The 18,796-nt window shown below is 47.5% G+C and overlaps 1 protein-coding gene across 3 annotated transcripts in view; it reads right to left on the bottom strand.

Moving 5' to 3' along the window:
- Positions 1 to 18,796, bottom strand: part of LOC107372556 (adhesion G protein-coupled receptor A1) — a 115,852-nt gene that overhangs the window by 43,726 nt on the left and 53,330 nt on the right. For all 3 annotated transcript variants that reach the window (XM_054732682.2, XM_054732680.2, XM_054732681.2), the window contains one exon: positions 10,240 to 10,363. In XM_054732682.2, coding sequence (XP_054588657.2) covers positions 10,240 to 10,363 — 124 coding nt within the window. The remainder of the gene's footprint in view (positions 1 to 10,239; positions 10,364 to 18,796) is intronic.

Raw genomic sequence — 18,796 nt, 5'->3', positions numbered from 1 at the left:
CCCAAGGCGTTCCCGGGCCAGATTGGAGATGTAACCTCTCCAACGTGTCCTGGGTCGACCCGGGGGCCTTCTGCTGGCAGGACATGCCCAAAACACCTCCCCGAGGAGGCGTCCAGGAGGCATCCTGACCAGATGCCCAAACCACCTCAACTGGCTCCTTTCGATCCGGAGGAGCAGCGGTTCTACTCCGAGTCCCTCCCGAATGTCCGAGCTCCTCACCCTATCTCTAAGGCTGAGCCCGGCCACCCTACGGAGGAAACTCATTTCGGCCGCTTGTATCCGCGATCTCGTTCTTTCGGTCATTACCCAAAGCTCATGACTATAGGTGAGGATTGGGACGTAGATCGACCGGTAAATCGAGAGCCTGGCTTTCTGGCTCAGCTCCCTCTTCCCCACGACAGATCGGCTCAGCGTCCGCATCACTGCAGACGCCGAACCAATCCGCCTGTCGATCTCCCGATCCCTCCTACCCTCACTCGTGAACAAGACCCCGAGATACTTAAACTCCTCCACTTGAGGTAGGACCTCTCCCCCGACCCGGAGGTGGCAAGCCACCCTTTTCCGGTCGAGAACCATGGTCTCGGATTTGGAGGTGCTGATCCTCATCCCAGCCGCTTCACATTCGGCCGCGAACCTACCCAGCAAGAGCTGAAGGTCAGAGCTGGATGAAGCTAGGAGGACCACATCATCCGCAAAAAGCAGAGACGAGATTCTCCTGCCACCAAACTCGACACACTCCACACCACGGCTGCGTCTAGAAATTCTGTCCATAAAAGTGATGAACAGAACCGGTGACAAAGGGCAGCCCTGGCGGAGTCCAACCCTCACTGGGAACAGGTCCGACTTACTACCGGCTATGCGGACCAAACTCACGCTCCTCTGGTAAAGGGACTGAATGGCCCTTAACAGAAAGCCACCCACCCCATACTCCTGGAGCATCCCCCACAGGGTGCCCCTGGGGACACGGTCATAAGCCTTCTCCAAATCCACAAAGCACATGCGGATTGGTTGGGCAAACTCCCATGCCCCCTCCATCACCCTTGCAAGGGTATAGAGCTGGTCCACAGTTCCACGGCCAGGACGAAAATCACATTGCTCCTCCTCTATCTGAGATTCAACTATCGATCGGACCCTCCTCTCCAGTACCTTGGAGTAGACCTTTCCAGGGAGGCTGAGGAGTGTGATCCCCCTATAGTTGGAACACACCCTCAGGTCACCCTTCTTAAAGATGGGGACCACCACCCCGGTCTGCCACTCCCTAGGAACTGCCCCCGATGACCACGCAATGTTGTAGAGACGTGTCAACCATGACAGCCCTACAACATCCATAGCCTTGAGATACCCAGGACGAACCTCCGCCGCTGTGTAGTTGTTTGACTACCTCAGCAACTTCTGCCCCCGAGATCGGACAGTCCATCCCCAGGCCTCCCAGCTCTGGTTCCTCCTCGGAATGCGCATTGGTGGGATTGAGGAGCTCCTCAAAGTATTCCTTCCACCGTCCGACTATAGCCTCAGTTGACGTCAGCAGCTCCCCATCCCCACCGTAAACAGTGTGAGCGAGTTGCAGCCTTCCTCTCCTGAGGCGCCGGACAGTTTGCCAGAACCTCTTTGGAGCCGATCGATAGTCTTTCTCCATGGCCTCACCAAACTCCTCCCACGCCCGAGATTTTGCCTCGGCAACTGCCACTGCTGCACCCCGCTTGGCTATCCGGTACCTGTCTGCTGCCTCCGGGGACCCACAGACCAGCCACGCCCTGTAGGCCTCCTTCTTCAGCCTGACGGCTCCCCGAACCTCTGGTGTCCACCAGCGGGTACGGGGGTTGCCACCACGACTGGCACCGGCCACCTTACGACCACAGCTAGCAACAGCCGCCTCGACAATCGCAGAGTGGAACAAGGCCCACTCGGACTCAATGTCCCCCACTGCTCTCGGGACGTGGTCAAAGCTCTGCTGGAGGTGGGAGTTGAAGACCGTCTTGACAGGTTCTTCTGCCAGGCGTTCCCAGCAGACCCTCACTATGCGTTTGGGTCTGCCAGGTCTACGCGGCATGTTCCCTTGCCATCTGATCCAACTCACCACCAGGTGGTGATCAGTTGACAGCTCCGCCCCTCTCTTCACTCGGGTGTCCAAAACATACGGCCGCAGGTCAGATTATACGACTACAAAATCTATCATCGACCTGTGACCTAGGCTGCCCTGGTACCAAGTGTACCGGTGGGCATCCTTATGTTCGAACATGGTGTTCGTTATGGCCAAACTGCGGCTTGCACAGAAGTCCAATAACAAAACACCGCTCGAGTTCTGATTAGGTGCGCCGTTCCTCCCAATCACACCCCTCCAGGTCAAGCTGTCATTGCCCACGTGAGCATTGAAGTCCCCCAGCAGGACAATGGAGTCCCCTGATGGAGCACTATCTAGCACTCGTCCCAGGGACTCCAAAAAGGGTGGGTACTCAGAACTGATATTTGGCCCATAAGCACAAACAACAGTCAGGACCCGTTCCCCGACCCGATGGCACAAGGAAGCTACCCTCTTGTCCCCCGGGGTAAACCCCAACACACAGGCAGAGAGTCTCGGGGCTAACAAAAAGCCAACCCCAGCCCTCCGCCTCTCACCCGGAGCAACTCCAGCAAAGTAGAGTGTCCAACCCCTCTCCAGGTCTCGGGTTCCAGAGCCAATGCAATGTGTCGAGGTGAGTCCGACTATATCTAGCCGGTACCGCTCAACCTCTGCCACAAGCTCCGGCTCCTTCCCCGCCAGCGAGGTGACGTTCCATGTCCCAAAAACTAGTTTTCTTGTCCGGGGATTGGACTGCCAAGGCTCCCGCCTTGGTCTGCCACCCGATTCGCATTGCACCGGACCCTTCATGTTCCTCCTGCGGAAATGGAAAATAGAAAATAAAATAACAAAAGGAAAAGCACAGGAGCACTGACAGAAAAAAAAGCAGAGCAAATATTGAAAGCGCTCAAAAGGAGGGAAATACAGGAAAAAAGAGGAGGACTAATAAAACGGGAAAATAACTCATGACAGAAGAGGGGAGGGTTTCGCAAATCCAGTTAAAGGTAAGATTGTTGAAAATTTTGTGTAAGGGGCCTCATGTCTGTGTTCGCCTTGGCCCCCCAAAATGCTAAATCCACCTCTGCTAGGAGGACCACATCATCTGCAAAAAGCAGAGACGAGATTCTCCTGCCACCAAACTTGACACACTCCACACCACGGCTGCACCTAGAAATTCTGTCCATAAAGGTTATGAACAGAACCAGTGACAAAGGGCTGCCCTGGCAGAGTCCAACCCTCACCGGGAACAGGTCCGACTTACTACCGGCTATGCGGACCAAACTCACGCTCCTCTGGTAAAGGGACTGAATGGCCCTTAACAAAAGGCCACCCACCCCATACTCCTGGAGCTTCCCCCACATGATGCCCCTGGGGACACGGTCATAAGCCTTCTCCAAATCCACAAAACACATGTGGATTGGTTTGTCAAACTTCCATGGCCCCTCCATCACCAGTGGCAGCTGGCCAGTAGAGGGCGATAGGGCGCCGCCCTCCCAGTTTTTCCGTGTTTTTAATTTTTATTAAAAAAATAAATAAATAAAATTAACAATAATCACATATTCTAAGTTAATTGTGTGTTTTGTAACAAAAATAAATCATATATATATATATCTATAATGGTCTCTGCCGGTCTCTGCCGATCTCTGCCGGTCTCTGCCGAGCGGTGGAGGCTGTGTGTGCTGTTTTTCAATCGCCCAAACAGGACGAGACCAGCTGTCCAATTGCTGACAAGTATATCAAACGGTAGGAATGGGAATGTATCCAATCAGCGTCGACGTTGTTTCAGAACGTTACAGAAGCATGATGGGCGATGGAGCTACCGCCAAAGGACTCGTTGGTGTTCGGTAGAACTCGGCAGAGTCGTTTTTGGTCGTGACGCAGATGTAACATGGACGCCGCCGGTGACTACAACCAGCATGGATACCGGATCTCAGCAGCCACTGAATTCAGTTCGGTCTCTTCTCCACTATCCGTTCGAGAGGAGAACTATGGTGGAAAAACTTAATGTCAAAGAGCTTGGACCAGATCAGCCCGACGTAAAGATAAGCCAGCAGGAGAAGGAGAGAGGTAAACTGTACACACTAGGCTTCTCCCAAAATTGGTACACCAGGAAGGCTTGGCTAGCTGGATGCAATCACGCTAATGCGTTATTTTGCTTTCAGTGTTTGTTATTCAAAACGGCTGGGACAGATAAGGCATGGATGAGTCAGGAGTTACAGACATGAAACATTTTTCTGAGAAGGTGAAGAAACACGAGTCATCCCGGGCACACATGGACAACAACACGGTGAAGCTAGCCATGCTAGGCAGCAGAGCTAACGTTGCCATGCAGGGAACAACAGCAGCTGGCTGCAGAGGTAAGCTGTACATTACATTTCTGTGAACAAGATAATCAGAATCAGAAATCCTTGGTTGTCCCACAAACCGGGACATTTGTTTAATAACATGTTTAATGTGCAATAACTGTAAAAACTAATTTCAACACACATACTTATTATACATATTTAATCACGTAAATGTGTATTTCATGTAAATTTGTACATACATCAATCTGATTCCATTTTACTTGTTACACTTCTGCTGCACTAAACAAATTTCCCAGCTTTTGGGACAATTAAACATTTCTGATTCTCAATTAGATGTTTTTATCTCAAATGTAAAAACATCTGATTGAGAATCAGATGTTTTTATATTTGAGGTAAAAACATCTGATTGAGAATCAGAAATGTTTTATTGTCCCAAAAACTGGGAAATATGACATTTGTAAGAGGATACTGATGACATTATTTCCTATGAAAGTGTTTCCTATGTACTTATCTGTTGTGTTTTATTTATCATATGACAGGTTTTTCACACCATCCTGAGCCATGCAAAAGAAGATTCTTGTCACCACACCCATGACCACAGCCGAATCAGAAAGGTGCTTTTCTACTTTAAAGAGGATTAAGACTTTCCTTGAGGAACACCATGACACAGGATGGGCTGAATGCTCTTGCCATGCTCTCCATGGAAAAAAAAGCTTGTCACAAACATTCCTGACTTCAATAAAAAGCTCATCGAGAGCTTTGCCACTCAGAAGGACAGAAGGGCAAAATTTCTGTACAAATGAGGTATCACACACACACACATGCATCCACTTGATCTTTGTATAAAGTTGACCTTGGCACAACACTCCAGAAATATTTAACAGTGTAAATTTCTGTTATTTTGTCTAAGTGGTGTTTACTACCATTACTGTAACAGTGACCTGCTCGTAATTTTTGGTGTTCACTCAAATGTTGAAATTAAACAAAATGTTTTTGTTACTTGCCTCTTGCATTGCCTATTTACCATTTATGGTCATGTTATTTTATGTGCAATTTAATGCAGTATTTTTCAAGCTTGGTCTGCAAGGCAGCGTGCCAATAGTCAGACACACCTGGATTAATCAGTTTGTCCAATGATGTAAGACAGGAAATAAAAGAGCTGTGCTTAATTCAGGAAATAGTGAAGTTGTGCACAAAGCTCAGAAAGCACAAGTTTGTTAAAAAAAAAAATAGCACAGCCCCACCAAAAATATTTTTCACCAGCCACCACTGTCCATCACCCTTGCAAGGGTATAGAGTTGGTCCACAGTTCCACGGTCAGGATGAAACCACATTGCTCCTCCTCAATCTGAGATTGAACTATCGATCGGATCCTCCTCTCCAGTACCTTGGAGTAGAGCTTTCCAGGGAGGCTGAGGAGTGTGATCCCCCTATAGTTGGAACACACCCTCCGGTCACCCTTCTTAAAGTTGGGGACCACCACCCCGGTCTGCCACTCCACAGGAACTGCCCCCGATGACCACGCAATGTTGCAGAGACACGTCAACCACAACAGCCCTACCACATCCATAGCATTGACAAACCCAGGACAAATCTCATCCAGCCCCGGGACCTCATCCACCCCTGTGTAGTTGTTTGACTACCTCAGCAACCTCTGCCTCAGAGATTGGACAGTCCATCCCCAGGTCTCCTGGCTCTGGCTCCTCCTTGGAATGCGCATAGGTGGGATTGAGGAGCTCTCACAGTATTCCTTCCACCGCCCGACTATAGCCCCAGTTGATGTCAGCAGCTCCCCATCCCCACTGTAAACAGTGTGAGCGAGTTGCTGCCTCCCTCTCCTGAGGCACCGGACAGTTTGCCAGAACCTCTTTGGCGCCGATCAATAGTCTTTCTCCATGGCCTCACCAATCTCCTCCGACGCCCAAGATTTTGCGTCGGCAACTGCCACTGCTGCACCCCGCTTGGCTATCCGGTACCTGTCTGCTGCCTTCGGAGACCCACAGACCAGCCACGCCCTGTAGGCCTCCTTCTTCAGCCTTACAGCTCCCTGAACCTCTGGTGTCCACCATCGGGTACGGGGGTTGCCACCACGACTGGCACCGGTCACCTTGCAACCACAGCTAGCAACAGCCGCCTCAACAATCGCAGAGTGGAACAAGGCCCACTCGGAGTCAATGTCCCCCACTGCTCTCGGGATGCGGTCAAACCTCTGCCGGAGGTGGGAGTTGAAGACCGTCTTGACAGGTTCTTCTGCCAAGCGTTCCCAGCAGACCCTCACTATGCGTTTGGGTCTGCCAGGTCTATGCAGCATCTTCCCCTGCCATCTGATCCAACTCACGACCAGGTGGTGATCAGTTGACAGTTCCGCTCCTCTCTTCACTCGGGTGTCCAAAACATATGGCCGCAGGTCAGATGATACGACTACAAAGTCTATCATCAACTTGCGACCTAGGCTGCCCTAGTACCAAGTGTACTGATGGGCATCCTTATGTTCGAACATGGTGTTCATTATGGTCAAGCTGCGGCTTGCACAGAAGTCCAATAACGAAACACCACTCGAGTTCAGATCGGGCGGGGCGTTCCTCCCAATCACACCCCTCCAGGTCATGCTGTCATTGCCCACGTGAACATTGAAGTTCCCCAGTAGGACAATGGAGTGCCCTGATGGAACACTATCTAGCACTCAACCCAGGGACTCCAAAAAGGGTGGGTAATCTGAACTGATATTTGGCGTATAAGCACAAACAACAGTCAGGACCCGTTCCCCGACCCAAAGGCGCAGGGAAGCTACCCTTTCGTCCCCAGGGGTAAACCCCAACACACATGCAGAGAGTCTTGGGGCTAACAAAAAACCAACCCCAGCCCTCCGCCTCTCACCCAGAGCAACTCCAGCAAAGGAGAGTGTCCAACCCCTCTCAAGAACTTGGGTTCCAGAGCTTTTGCTATGTGTCGAGGTGAGTCCGACTATATCTAGCCGGTACTGCTCAACCTCTGTCACAAGCTCCTGCTCCTTCCCCGCCAGCGAGGTCACATTCCATGTCCCAATAACCAGTTTCCTTGTCCGGGGATCAGACCGCCAAGGCTCCCGCCTCGGTCTGCGCGCATGGCTTTGGGGAGTCCATACAGAACCAGTGATTCATCATCATCATCATCATCACTATCACTACAATCATCACCTTAACCATTACCACTATCATCACCATCCTCATCATCATCACTATCACCATCACCATGATTATCACTATCATCATCGCCACCATCACTACCATCATCGCCATGATTATTACCATTGTTACCATGAGCATCACCATCATCAACACCATCATCATCACCATCATCATCATCATCATCATCATCATCATCATCATCACCATCATCACCATCCCCATTACCATCATCATCACTTTCACTACAATTATCACCTTAACCATTACCACTATCATCACCATCCTCATCATTGCTATCACCATCACCATCCTCATCATCATTACTAACACCATTACCATAATTATCACTATCATCATCAACACCATCACCATCATCATCGTCACTATCATCATCACCATGATTATTACCAGGAGGTTGAGAAGGTTGTCCAGTAATCAGAAGGCTGCAGGTTCGATCCTGGAGGGACCGGTGGTGTCAGTGCTCTGCAGCCTCACCTCTGTCAGTGCGTCCCACGTTAGCTGTAGCTGCATTGTAGCTAATCCCCACCAGCATGTGACTGTGTGTGTGAATGGGTGAAGTGCCTTGGGGGGTTGTAGAACCCTAAGAAGGTGCTATACAAATACCATTTATCATCACCAACATCATCGTCATCATCACCATCATCGTCATCATCATCATTATCACCACCATCATCATCATCCTCATCACCACCATTATCATCATCATCACCAACATGACCATCATCATCAACAACAACATGACCATCATCATCATCATCATCAATTCAATTCAAGTTTATTTATATAGCGCCAAATCACAGCAAGAGTTGTCTGAAGGCACTTCACATGGTAAACATTCCAGTACAGGTCAGTTCATTGAGCCAATCAGAAAATCATCACCATTATCATCATAACCACCATCTTCATCCTCATCTTCACCACCATCATCATTATAGCATCACCCTCATCACCACCATTATGATCATCATCACCAACATGACCATCATCATCAAAATAACCATTCTCATCCTCACCACCATCATCATTATATCATCATCCTCATTACCACCATTATCATCATCATCACCAACATGGCCACTGTTGGGTATTTTCTTATATGTTCCTTTTTGAGTCTTAAAACCATTTGCTCCTGTAAGCTTATTGTTATCTCTGTTATCTCTGGAATGTGGTGTCCTGGGAGATGAGGAGCCTGTATGTCTGTAACCCGAGAAGGCCAGCCTTCTCCATCCTGATGCTTGAATAAAAGGCTGTGTGGAGCTAAGGAAGGGGGGAGAGGCGATGATGGAACTCGGAGGAGTTGTGTCGTCGTTCTCTCCCCGCTGCCCGGCAACGCATTGTACAATGAAATCCTCTTTGTGTATGTGTGTTTATTTCAGGTTAAAGGGTCATGGAAAATACGAATAATCAATCTAATTCCTCTGCGTGTCTTCCTTTAAGGTAATATGGGATAAATGAAAAATTACCTATCAACCACCACCACCACCACCATCGTCACCATCATTATCATCACCACCATCGTCACCATCATCGTCACCATCATCATCATCATCTCAAACACAACATATAAAATATAGAAGTATACAATATGTAATAGATGCAGTATGTAGAACCACATGACTTCTAGATTCTAAAGTTCACTGAGTTTATTTAATAAAACAAATTTTCTTTATTAAACATTTGCATTTGTTGTTCTTTAAATATTTTACTCATTTCTGTTCTTTATCTTATCAGACATAAAAACACTTGATATTCTAACCATCAAATCCAGAAAAACGGACATTACTGTGCTGTACTAGCAAACTTCTTACCCATAATTCCCTCTGGTCTACACATTGGTTCTAATACGTTTTAGTATTGCTGTTTTATTTCAAGTGGTTTTCATAAAGAGTTTGGTTGTAATGAGGTTGAACCACTCGTCTCTGTATCTCAGCTTTAAATCAGGTTATGATGGTGTATTGGCTAGTTTTTAACCTTCATCCCCACTAAGGAGTCCTGAGTACCAGTCCAGAATACCAGAAGTAATTCTAGCACAGTATGAGAAGCATATTTTAGACAAACACTTCAATATTGTTTATCATCTTCATCCTTGTTTCTCCTTCATTTCCTTTCTACATATAAAAAAACAACAACTAAAAACAGCAAAGTGCTAGCGGGCACAAAAACATGTCTCCCAAATCTGTAGTGACAACTCAAATCTTCATGTCACTCCACAAAACTTACTCAATCATTCAAGTCTGTGGGCTGCAGAGATGTTTCCACCTTATGCAGCTTAATACAGCAACATTTCACACTCCCTTTTATCCAACTGCATTTATTTGACAGCTTAAGCTGTAAAAAAGCAGTATAACATCAGAATGCTTCCATCACCAGCATGAATAAAAGCAAAAAGCTGAGGAAGGTCTGGATTTAATATGTTAGAGTGGTTTTTTAACACATGGAACGATGACGCTGTAAATGTTTATGGAGGAAGAAAAATGCTGAACATCTTTTACAGGTTTCCACTCTTACAGACAACAACAGGAAATAAATGCAACGTGTTTACTGTTGTTGTGCTTTACTAAAGCCAGACCCATGAGTGGCTGCCACTGTTAAATCTTAAATAGATGAGACACTTATGGTCATTTTGATTGTTTTATTTTGTAAAGTAAAACAGGCGGTAGAATAAAAAGACAATGAATGCACTTACAGCTTGACAGATGATAGGGTATTTGATTCGATTGATGCCACCAGCAAACACAGCGAAGGTCAGTGCTGTGTGGAAACAGAAGTTGACAAGCATATGCCATCCCCTCCGACTGATGCGGATTGCGCTGCCAGAGATAAAAAGAATGAAATAAATAAATTAGCTGGTACACGAAACCCTCAGGTGCTTTAACATATAACAGGATGTTTCATTTTCAAGACAAAGAGCCTGTCAGTCACATTACTAGTAAAGCTTTGCTGTAACTTCTCTTTTCCTTATTCTTTTGGCCATCTCCATTATCAACCATATCGGGTCTGCAGAGGTGCTCATGAAGATTAGAAAGCAAAAGTGCCTGAGGTTACATTCTTCATTTCCCTATATGTTTAGGTCAAGATACATTTTTTCATGAGTCAGAAACATTTTTGACTGACTATTCCAGGGACAGCAGCAGCTCAGGAGATAGAGCAGGTTGTCCAATAATCAGAAGGTTGCAGGTTTGATCCCAGCTCCGACCAGGGAATTGTGCTGTTGTGTCCTTGAGCAAGACACTTAATCCGCCTTGCCTGCTGATGTTGGTTGGAGGGACTGATGGCGCCAGTGTACGGCAGCTGTGGCTACACCGTAGCTCATCACCACCAGGGTGTGAATGACTGATTTTGTTGTGAAGCGCCTTTGGGGGTTTTAGAACCCTAAGAAGGTGCTATACAAATACAGGCCATTTACGATTGTTACCATTCCTGTCAGTGTTTTCAACAGGATTCACACTCATGACCACACATGCTAGGGAATGGGAGGGTACAGAAAAGGCTGTCAATTTAGAGAATGGATGTGAATGTGCTGAGAGAGGAGCTGTGGAGAATGGGTCTGGTGTCAGCAGTCAGGTGTGAGACAGCAGTAAGGTGTGAGACAGCAGGGAAGTGTGAGACAGCAGTCAGGTGTGAGACAGCAGTAAGGTGTGAGACAGCAGTGATTTTTGAGACAGCAGTGAGGTGTGAGCAAGGGCGTCAGTTTGTTTTCAGAAATGCTGGGGACAATAAACATACACTTGAGTGGGGTTTAAAAATTGCTGGGGACAATAAAGTAGGCTAGCACAGGGGTCGGCACCCCACGGCTCTGGAGCCGCATGCGGCTCTTCCATCCATCTGATGTGGCTCTCTGTGCTTGTAAACAAACATCAGAGCTTTATACTGGACACTGTGTTCAGCGCGGCTCGGAGCGCCCACGGTGGCTGAAGATCTGTAGAGGGGTTCGCAGCACAGTGCAGAACCACGGTGCATGCGATAAGATTTCCTCCCACTGAAGCGGTCTGGAAACCCGGTCTCTCTGACGGATGTGTCACTTGGAAAAATGTTCTTTTTTATGAAATTATGAAACTTTGGCTGAATAGCGCTTGTTCCCGTCTCTAATAAGGACACGCATGATGCATCCGCTCAGAAAGCACTGTAGAGACATTTGATCACGCACAAAGTTTATGTGGAGCAGAAGCGGTCGGGCCACGGCAGGTGAAATGTTCCTAGCCTACATGAAGTGAAACAGTTTAATTGTAACATTAATATGTTACTGGACACGCTGGTCTGGTTGGTTAGACCAGTGTTTGAAGTGGAAAACACACACACATACACACACACACACACACACACGCACACGCGCGCGCGCGCACACACACACACACACCAATTAAATTAATGCTGATAGCGTGGACTAGAAGACGTGATGGTTTACATATTTAAATGATGATCAGGCTGCTGTAAAATGTAATCTCCATCCACATCCAGACAGAATTCTCCTCTATTCTTTCTCTATTTGCTCTGCTCTTGTCTGGGCTGACGTAGCTGATGGAGCGAGCGGCGCGCCTAACTAGCGGCTGATGCACATTTTACGTATTTGGAGAGGTGAGCTGGATGCTTTGCTTTTACTGGAAGATGGTGCACTTAACGCACGGGTGTTGACTACATATTAATGACAAATGAATGAAAATTAAATTGTGAGTTTTTACTTCATATTTTAGAAGTTAAAATGACGGGGGAAAACATTCATGACGTCTTTTTAAACGAAATTTTCTAGCGCGACCTGCCTGCTTCACTTAAGTCGCTGCTTATTAAGGTCCGTCCAAAATTACCTTGGCCCACCCAAAAATGAAAACCTGGCACCGCGCCTGTTATAAACCTCTGCAAATTGTTGTTCTTCACTTTATCAAACTCAGACTTTGTACAGCTAATGTCAAGATGTAAAATTATGAATTCAGTCGAGCTCTTCCGTCCCTCCCTCTCCTGCTCTCCTGGAAACCCGACATCAGCTGTCAGAAGCGGGAGGTGAAGAAGGAGATGAGGCAAACAGAGTGAGTGCGACGTAAAGAATCCAGACTGGTGTGGAGGTGAGCAAAACAGCTGGAAAAGTGTGGGTGTTGCATCCCCCCCATGAGATCTGAGCTGGTAAAACAAAAATCCTCATCAGCAGGCTTTTTTGAAAGTGTGGGGGGGACACAGCTGCCTATCACAAATTTTGCCGGGGACATGTCCCCGGCGTCCCCGGCTAAAATGACGCCTATGGGTGTGAGACAGCACTAAGGTGTGAGACAGCAGTGATTGTTGAGACAGCAGTGAGGTGTGAGACAGCACTAAGGTGTGAGACAACAGTGAGGTGTGAGACAACAGGGAGGTGTGAGACTGCAGTGATTTTTGAGACAGCAGTAATGTATGAGACAGCAGGGAAGTGTGAGACAGCACTAAGGTGTGAGACAACAGTGAGGTGTGAGACAGCAAGGAGGTGTGAGACAGCAAGGAGGTGTGAGACAGCAGGGAGCTGTGAGACAGCAGGGAGGTGTGAGACAGCAGGGAGCTGTGAGACAGCAGGGAGGTGTGAGACAGCAGGGAGGTGTGCACCAACAGTGAGGTGTGAGAAAGCAGGGAGGTGTGAGACAACAGTGAGGTGTGAGACAACAGGGAGGTGTGAGACAGCACTAAGGTGTGAGACAGCAGGGAGGTGTGATAAAACAAGGAGGTGTGAGACAGTACCAAGGTGTGAGACAGCAAGGAGGTGTGAGACAGCAGGGAGTTGTGAGACAGCAGGGAGGTGTGCACCAACAGTGAGGTGTGAGAAAGCAGGGAGGTGTGAGACAACAGTGAGGTGTGAGACAACAGGGAGGTGTGAGACAGCACTAAGGTGTGAGACAGCAAGGAGGTGTGGGACAATAGTGAGGTGTGAGACAACAGGGAGGTGTGAGACAGCACTAAGGTGTGAGACTGCAAGGGGATGTGGGACAACAGTGAGGTGTGAGACAGCAGGGAGTTGTGAGACAGCAGGGAGGTGTGAGCCAACAGTGAGGTGTGAGACAGCAGGGAGGTGTGAGACAACAGTGAGGTGTGAGACAACAGGGAGGTGTGAGACAGCACTAAGGTGTGAGACAGCAAGGAGGTGTGAGACAACAGTGAGGTGTGAGACAGCAAGGAGGTGTGAGACAACAGGGAGGTGTGAGTAGGATAGATCTTTACAGAGAATGCTGCTGTTGTGTCCTTGGGCAAGACACTTGACCCTCTCTGCCAGCTGCAGGTGGAACGGGTGGCAACTGTGCTCAGCAGCCTCGCCTCTGTCCTTTATCGTTTCTTACTTAACAGTGTCTGGTCACAGCAGTGAGAGCAGCCATGTTTCTGGTTTAGAGACAATGTCCACAAGGACAAGACAAGAGACTGAGATGAGTGAGTGAGAAATTGGTGGAGGATGGACCAGGAATGAGTCCATCACAGAAACAGCTCCGGTCTGCAACAAGATGGCGCCTGTGCTTGGCTTAGCTGTGGTCACCGGCCACTTTTTCAAACTTTTCTCCACTAACCTCCTCTTTTCCACCTTGCTCCTGTCTGCAATCCTCTTCAGTAGTGTCCCTGCTACCATCTCCTATGATCGCCAGACTCTTCTCTCCTTCCGTTCGTTCATGATCTCCCAAGATGCACTGAGGATTTACCATCCTGTTTGTTTACCTGAGCGGCGCACTGGCCCGGAATCAAACAACGATCCAGAGCTGCGCACCTCTAGCGACGTTTATCCGGTCCCGGAAAAACGTCGGAGGAAAAGAGGTAAACGAGCAGGAATCCAGGTGAGAATAAGACTTCTCTTAAAGTGTGGTTTATCTGGTAAACATCGGCGTGATCTTCTAGCTTCATGTCCTTTGTTTGGTGACCTGAGCACCACTTCCGCATTCCCGCCAGGCCACGTTGGGACGCGGTTCATCCGTCCAAGTTTTTTAAGGTCGGTTTATCCTCATTCCTCAGTGGTTTCTCCTCCTGTTCCCTCCATAAGTGGTTTTTATAAACACCGTGGATCTAACCCTGCTAATTTACGTCCACAAACTCCAGCTGTTTCTGTAGTTTCTGATTCCTCCACCTCACTCAGCATGGCTCTATTAAATACCCGCTCTGTTAACAATAAGACCTTCCTGCTCAATGATCTAATTCTCTCTAAAATCCTTGATTTTCTGTTTCTGACTGAAGTTTGGCAGCAAACATCTGATTATTCTGCTCTGATTGAACTTTGCCCAAGTGGTTATTCTTTTCTTAGACAGCCCCGGCGTTCTGGTCGTGGTGGAGGCCTAGCTGTTGTTTTCAGAGACCATCTTCCATGTAGCTCTACAACCTCTGGTCACTTTGCTTCCTTTGAACTGCAGCTGATTAAAGTCGGGCATAAGGACCCGTTCTACTGTGCTGTAGTCTATCGTCCACTGGTCCAAACAGTTCTTTCCTTCAGGAGGTTAGTGACTTTCTATCCTCCACTGTGAAGCTGTCCAGACTGGTGATTGTTGGTGACTTTAACATCCAGGTTGATGATCCCTCCGATCACTTTGCCATGAAATTCTCCAGCCTTATGGACTCCTTCAGCTTTACCCAATATGTTTCTGGCCCCACACACACCAGGGGGCACACTCTAGACCTTGTTTTTACCCTGAGTCTAAATGCTGACAGTGTTTGTCCTGAGGACATTTATATTTCAGATCACCACTGCATTTTCTTTAACTTGTCAGTTTCTGCGTCCCCACCCTCCTGCTCGCCGTATGGTTAGTTCTTGTTTTCTTAATGAAAGCACAGCTCGCAATTTTTCTGCTTCTTTTGATCCACCCTGTTCTTCTGATAACGACCCAGATTCCTTAAATACTCAGTTTAACGAGCACTGCCTCTCCATCCTGGACAACATCTGTCTTGTCAGAACCAGATCAGTTCCTGCAGTGAACCCTACTCCCTGGTTTAATGACAGCCTTCGCAGCCTGAAGCGCCAATGCAGAAAAATTGAGCGCTTGTGGAAGAAAACCCATCTCCACGTCCATCTGCTGCACCTAAATGATCTTCTGACATCCTTTAACTCTGCAGTCAGAGACGCTAGGGTTTCCTATTTCTCCAACCTGGTGTCCCAGAGCAAAGGGAACCCCAAGGTGCTGTTTAACACCATCAGCAGCATCGTCTCTCCTGCCACTCCTACGGCCTCCATCCACTCTGTTGCAGACTGTGAGAACTTTCTGTCTTTCTTTGTGGACAAAGTCAGTAAGGTTAGATCTAGCATCTCTCCTTCAGCCTTATCGCCGCCTCTCCCGACTCCAACCAGGCCCATCATCCTTTGCTCCTGTTTCTTTGCCGAGTTAACCAAACTAGTTAACTCTATGAAGACCTCTGCATGCCCCCTCGACATCTTACCCTTATCTTTGTTTAAAAGTGCTTTTCAGTCCATCAGTCCAAGCGTGCTCTCTATAATTAATGCTTCTCTGGTTTCTGGTCAGGTCCCTGCTTACTTTAAGAATGCTGTAATCCACCCGCTTCTTAAAAAACCGAGTCTCGATCCCTCTCTCCATAGCAGTTCCAGACCCATCTCTAAACTTTCGTTCAGCTCCAAGATCTTGGAAAAGGTTGTGGCTAAACAACTCACAGCTGCTCTTGATGAACAGAACATCTATGATAGCTTCCAGTCAGGTTTTCGTAGAGCTCATTCTACTGAAACAGCTCTTCTTAGGGTCTCTAATGACCTTCTGACTCACAGTGATGCAGGGGACTGTTCTGTTCTGGTCCTGCTGGACCTGACTGCAGCCTTTGACACTGTTGACCATCACCTGCTACTGGAGAGGCTGAGAGACTGGGTAGGCCTATCAGGAACTGCTCTGGAGTGGTTCTCCTCTTATCTCTCTGAGTGCTCCTTTTCTGTGGCCATCTCCAAGTTTAGGTCCTCCACCACCTCTCTTACCCAAGGTGTCCCACAAGGTTCTGTGCTGGGGCCTCTGCTCTTCCTCCTCTATCTGCGTCCTCTTCAGCACATCCTGAGCTCCTTCAAAGGAATATCATTCCATCTTCATGCAGATGACATCCAACTATACATCTCCATTAAGCCCCATGAGATGTCTAAGCTGCAGCTGTTACACACCTGCTTAGACTCTATTTAAACCTGGATGGCTGGGAGCTTTCTACAGCTGAATGAAGATAAGACTGAGATCCTCATCTGTGCCCCAGACAAGCTGGTTCCCAAAGTCAGAGACTCTCTTGGTCAGCTTGCTTCCCACACCAAACCTTCTGTCAGGAATCTTGGCATGACCTTTGACCCAGCTCTCACCCTGGATTCTCATGTCAGTTCTCTTGTTCGCTCTTCCTTCTTCCATCTCAGGAACATTGCTAAGCTGAGTCCCATTCTGTCCTGCTCTGAACTCGAGACACACCTTCATCTCCTCACGCTTAGACTACTGTAACTCTCTTTTCACGTGTCTGAGCAGAACATCCCTGAACCGTCTACAGGTGGTTCAGAATGCCTGTGTTCGGCTTCTGACCAAGTCCTCCAAACACACCCACATCACCCCGCTTCTCCTCCAGCTTCACTGGCTGCCAGTCAACTTCAGGGTTCATTTAAAGATCCTGGTTCTGGTCTATAGGGCCTTACATGAACAAGCACTATCTTACATTGGTGATCTTCTTAGTCCCTACACCTCCAGCAGGTCCCTGAGGTCCAGTGATCAAAGCCTACTGGTTGTGCAGCACACCAGGATAAAGACCAAAGGTGACAGATCATTTGCTGCTGTGGCCCCCAGACTCTGGAACTCTCTCCCCCTGAGCCTGAGATCAGTTGACTCAGTGAACTCCTTCAAAAAGCAGCTGAAGACTCACTTGTTCAAGCTGGCTTTTGTATGACCTTCTTCACCACTCTCTCTTTATTCTGCTCCCCCCACCTATTCTACCTTCCTCAGGATCCACTGATTTCCCTCTTTCCTATTCACTCTCTCTCTTTCTTAACATTTTTTCTTTTAAATCGCAATTGCTTCTTTTTGCTCATTTTAAATATATTTTTAAACATTTTCTAAATGCTTTTTTATATTTTTACATGTTTTTAATTTTTGTTTTTGTGAAGCGCCTCGTGATTTTTATCTTGAAAGGCGCTATAGAAATGATATTTTCTTCTTCTTCTTCTTCTTCTTCTTCTTCTTATCAGTTGTGAGGACATAAAGTCAGAGGACCGACTGAGATGGTTTGGACATGTCCTCCCTGATCTGTGAAAGCTGCATCCCATTTGACAGAAGACAGGAAACGGGACAGAAAATCCCAGAAACACCTCGTCCACAGTTTAAGGTGTTTTGATTCTCAGATCCTCACAATGCTGCCAATCAAATGTCTCACTGCAGCAGCGCAGGTAGCTAGCCTCTAGCTAGCATCTAGCTTAGCATTTGAGTTGCATTTACAAGAAAGCCCACTCAGAGTTCCATCAGTAGCCTTTATGAGCTGAAGCTCACCACCGTTGTTTTCCTGCCTCTCCTTCGTTCCTGCAGCTGCTGTCTTTGTGTCAAAAGTCCATGTGTAGCCTGTACCACTGCAGAAGAGCGCTAATCGCCTCAGACCTGCACGTTTATTATTACTGCTGCTCGCTTTGTGAATCTGATGCTAAAAATGAACCAAAGCAGCAGAAAATCATCTACAGAAAACTGGACCAGAACATCTGGTGTGTGCTCGTGAACCTGGGCCTAAGAGTAAAAACTGGAAACCTCTCTCCAGCCATCACAATTCATCATGCAGCCAAGATGGAGCTGTGTCATTCAGATTCAGAGATATTCAAGGAGAACGATGATGAGTAGCAACAGAACACCCAGAAGGTTAGGAGGGTTCATGCATCTTCACCAGATGGTTTAAGCCTGCGAGCTGCTTCCTCCTACAGGAAAGAACATTTTAAACCTGGAGGCTCAAAAGAAGCAGAAAGGAGAAAGACCCTTTTAGAAGATGTGTCGTTCTGGTGAGTCAGGCTTCACCCAACACAGAACATGCATGGAGTTAGGCAGGAAGCTCAGCCAACGCTGTGTTGTTTTAACCTAAATCACTTAGGTTAAAACAACTCATTATTCATCTGAATTCATTCAGGCAAAATTTATTCACATTAATAATTAGTGTCTTATTAGAAACGGACATTGAGGCACATTTTGCTCATTTAATAATTGTTCATAGATTTTAGATAGAAAACATTATAATTGTTCAGTTGTGAGTGGGCTGATTGATGTCATTCAGGTGATCAGCAACATCTTCCTACCCTAACCCTTTTTAAAAAGCAAGCACTGAAA

The sequence above is a fragment of the Nothobranchius furzeri genome, chromosome 12, assembly GCF_043380555.1.
Source record: "Nothobranchius furzeri strain GRZ-AD chromosome 12, NfurGRZ-RIMD1, whole genome shotgun sequence".
Lineage (NCBI taxonomy): Eukaryota > Metazoa > Chordata > Actinopteri > Cyprinodontiformes > Nothobranchiidae > Nothobranchius > Nothobranchius furzeri.
Note: the sequence above shows the minus strand (reverse complement) of the source record. Positions and strands in the feature narration are given on the sequence as shown.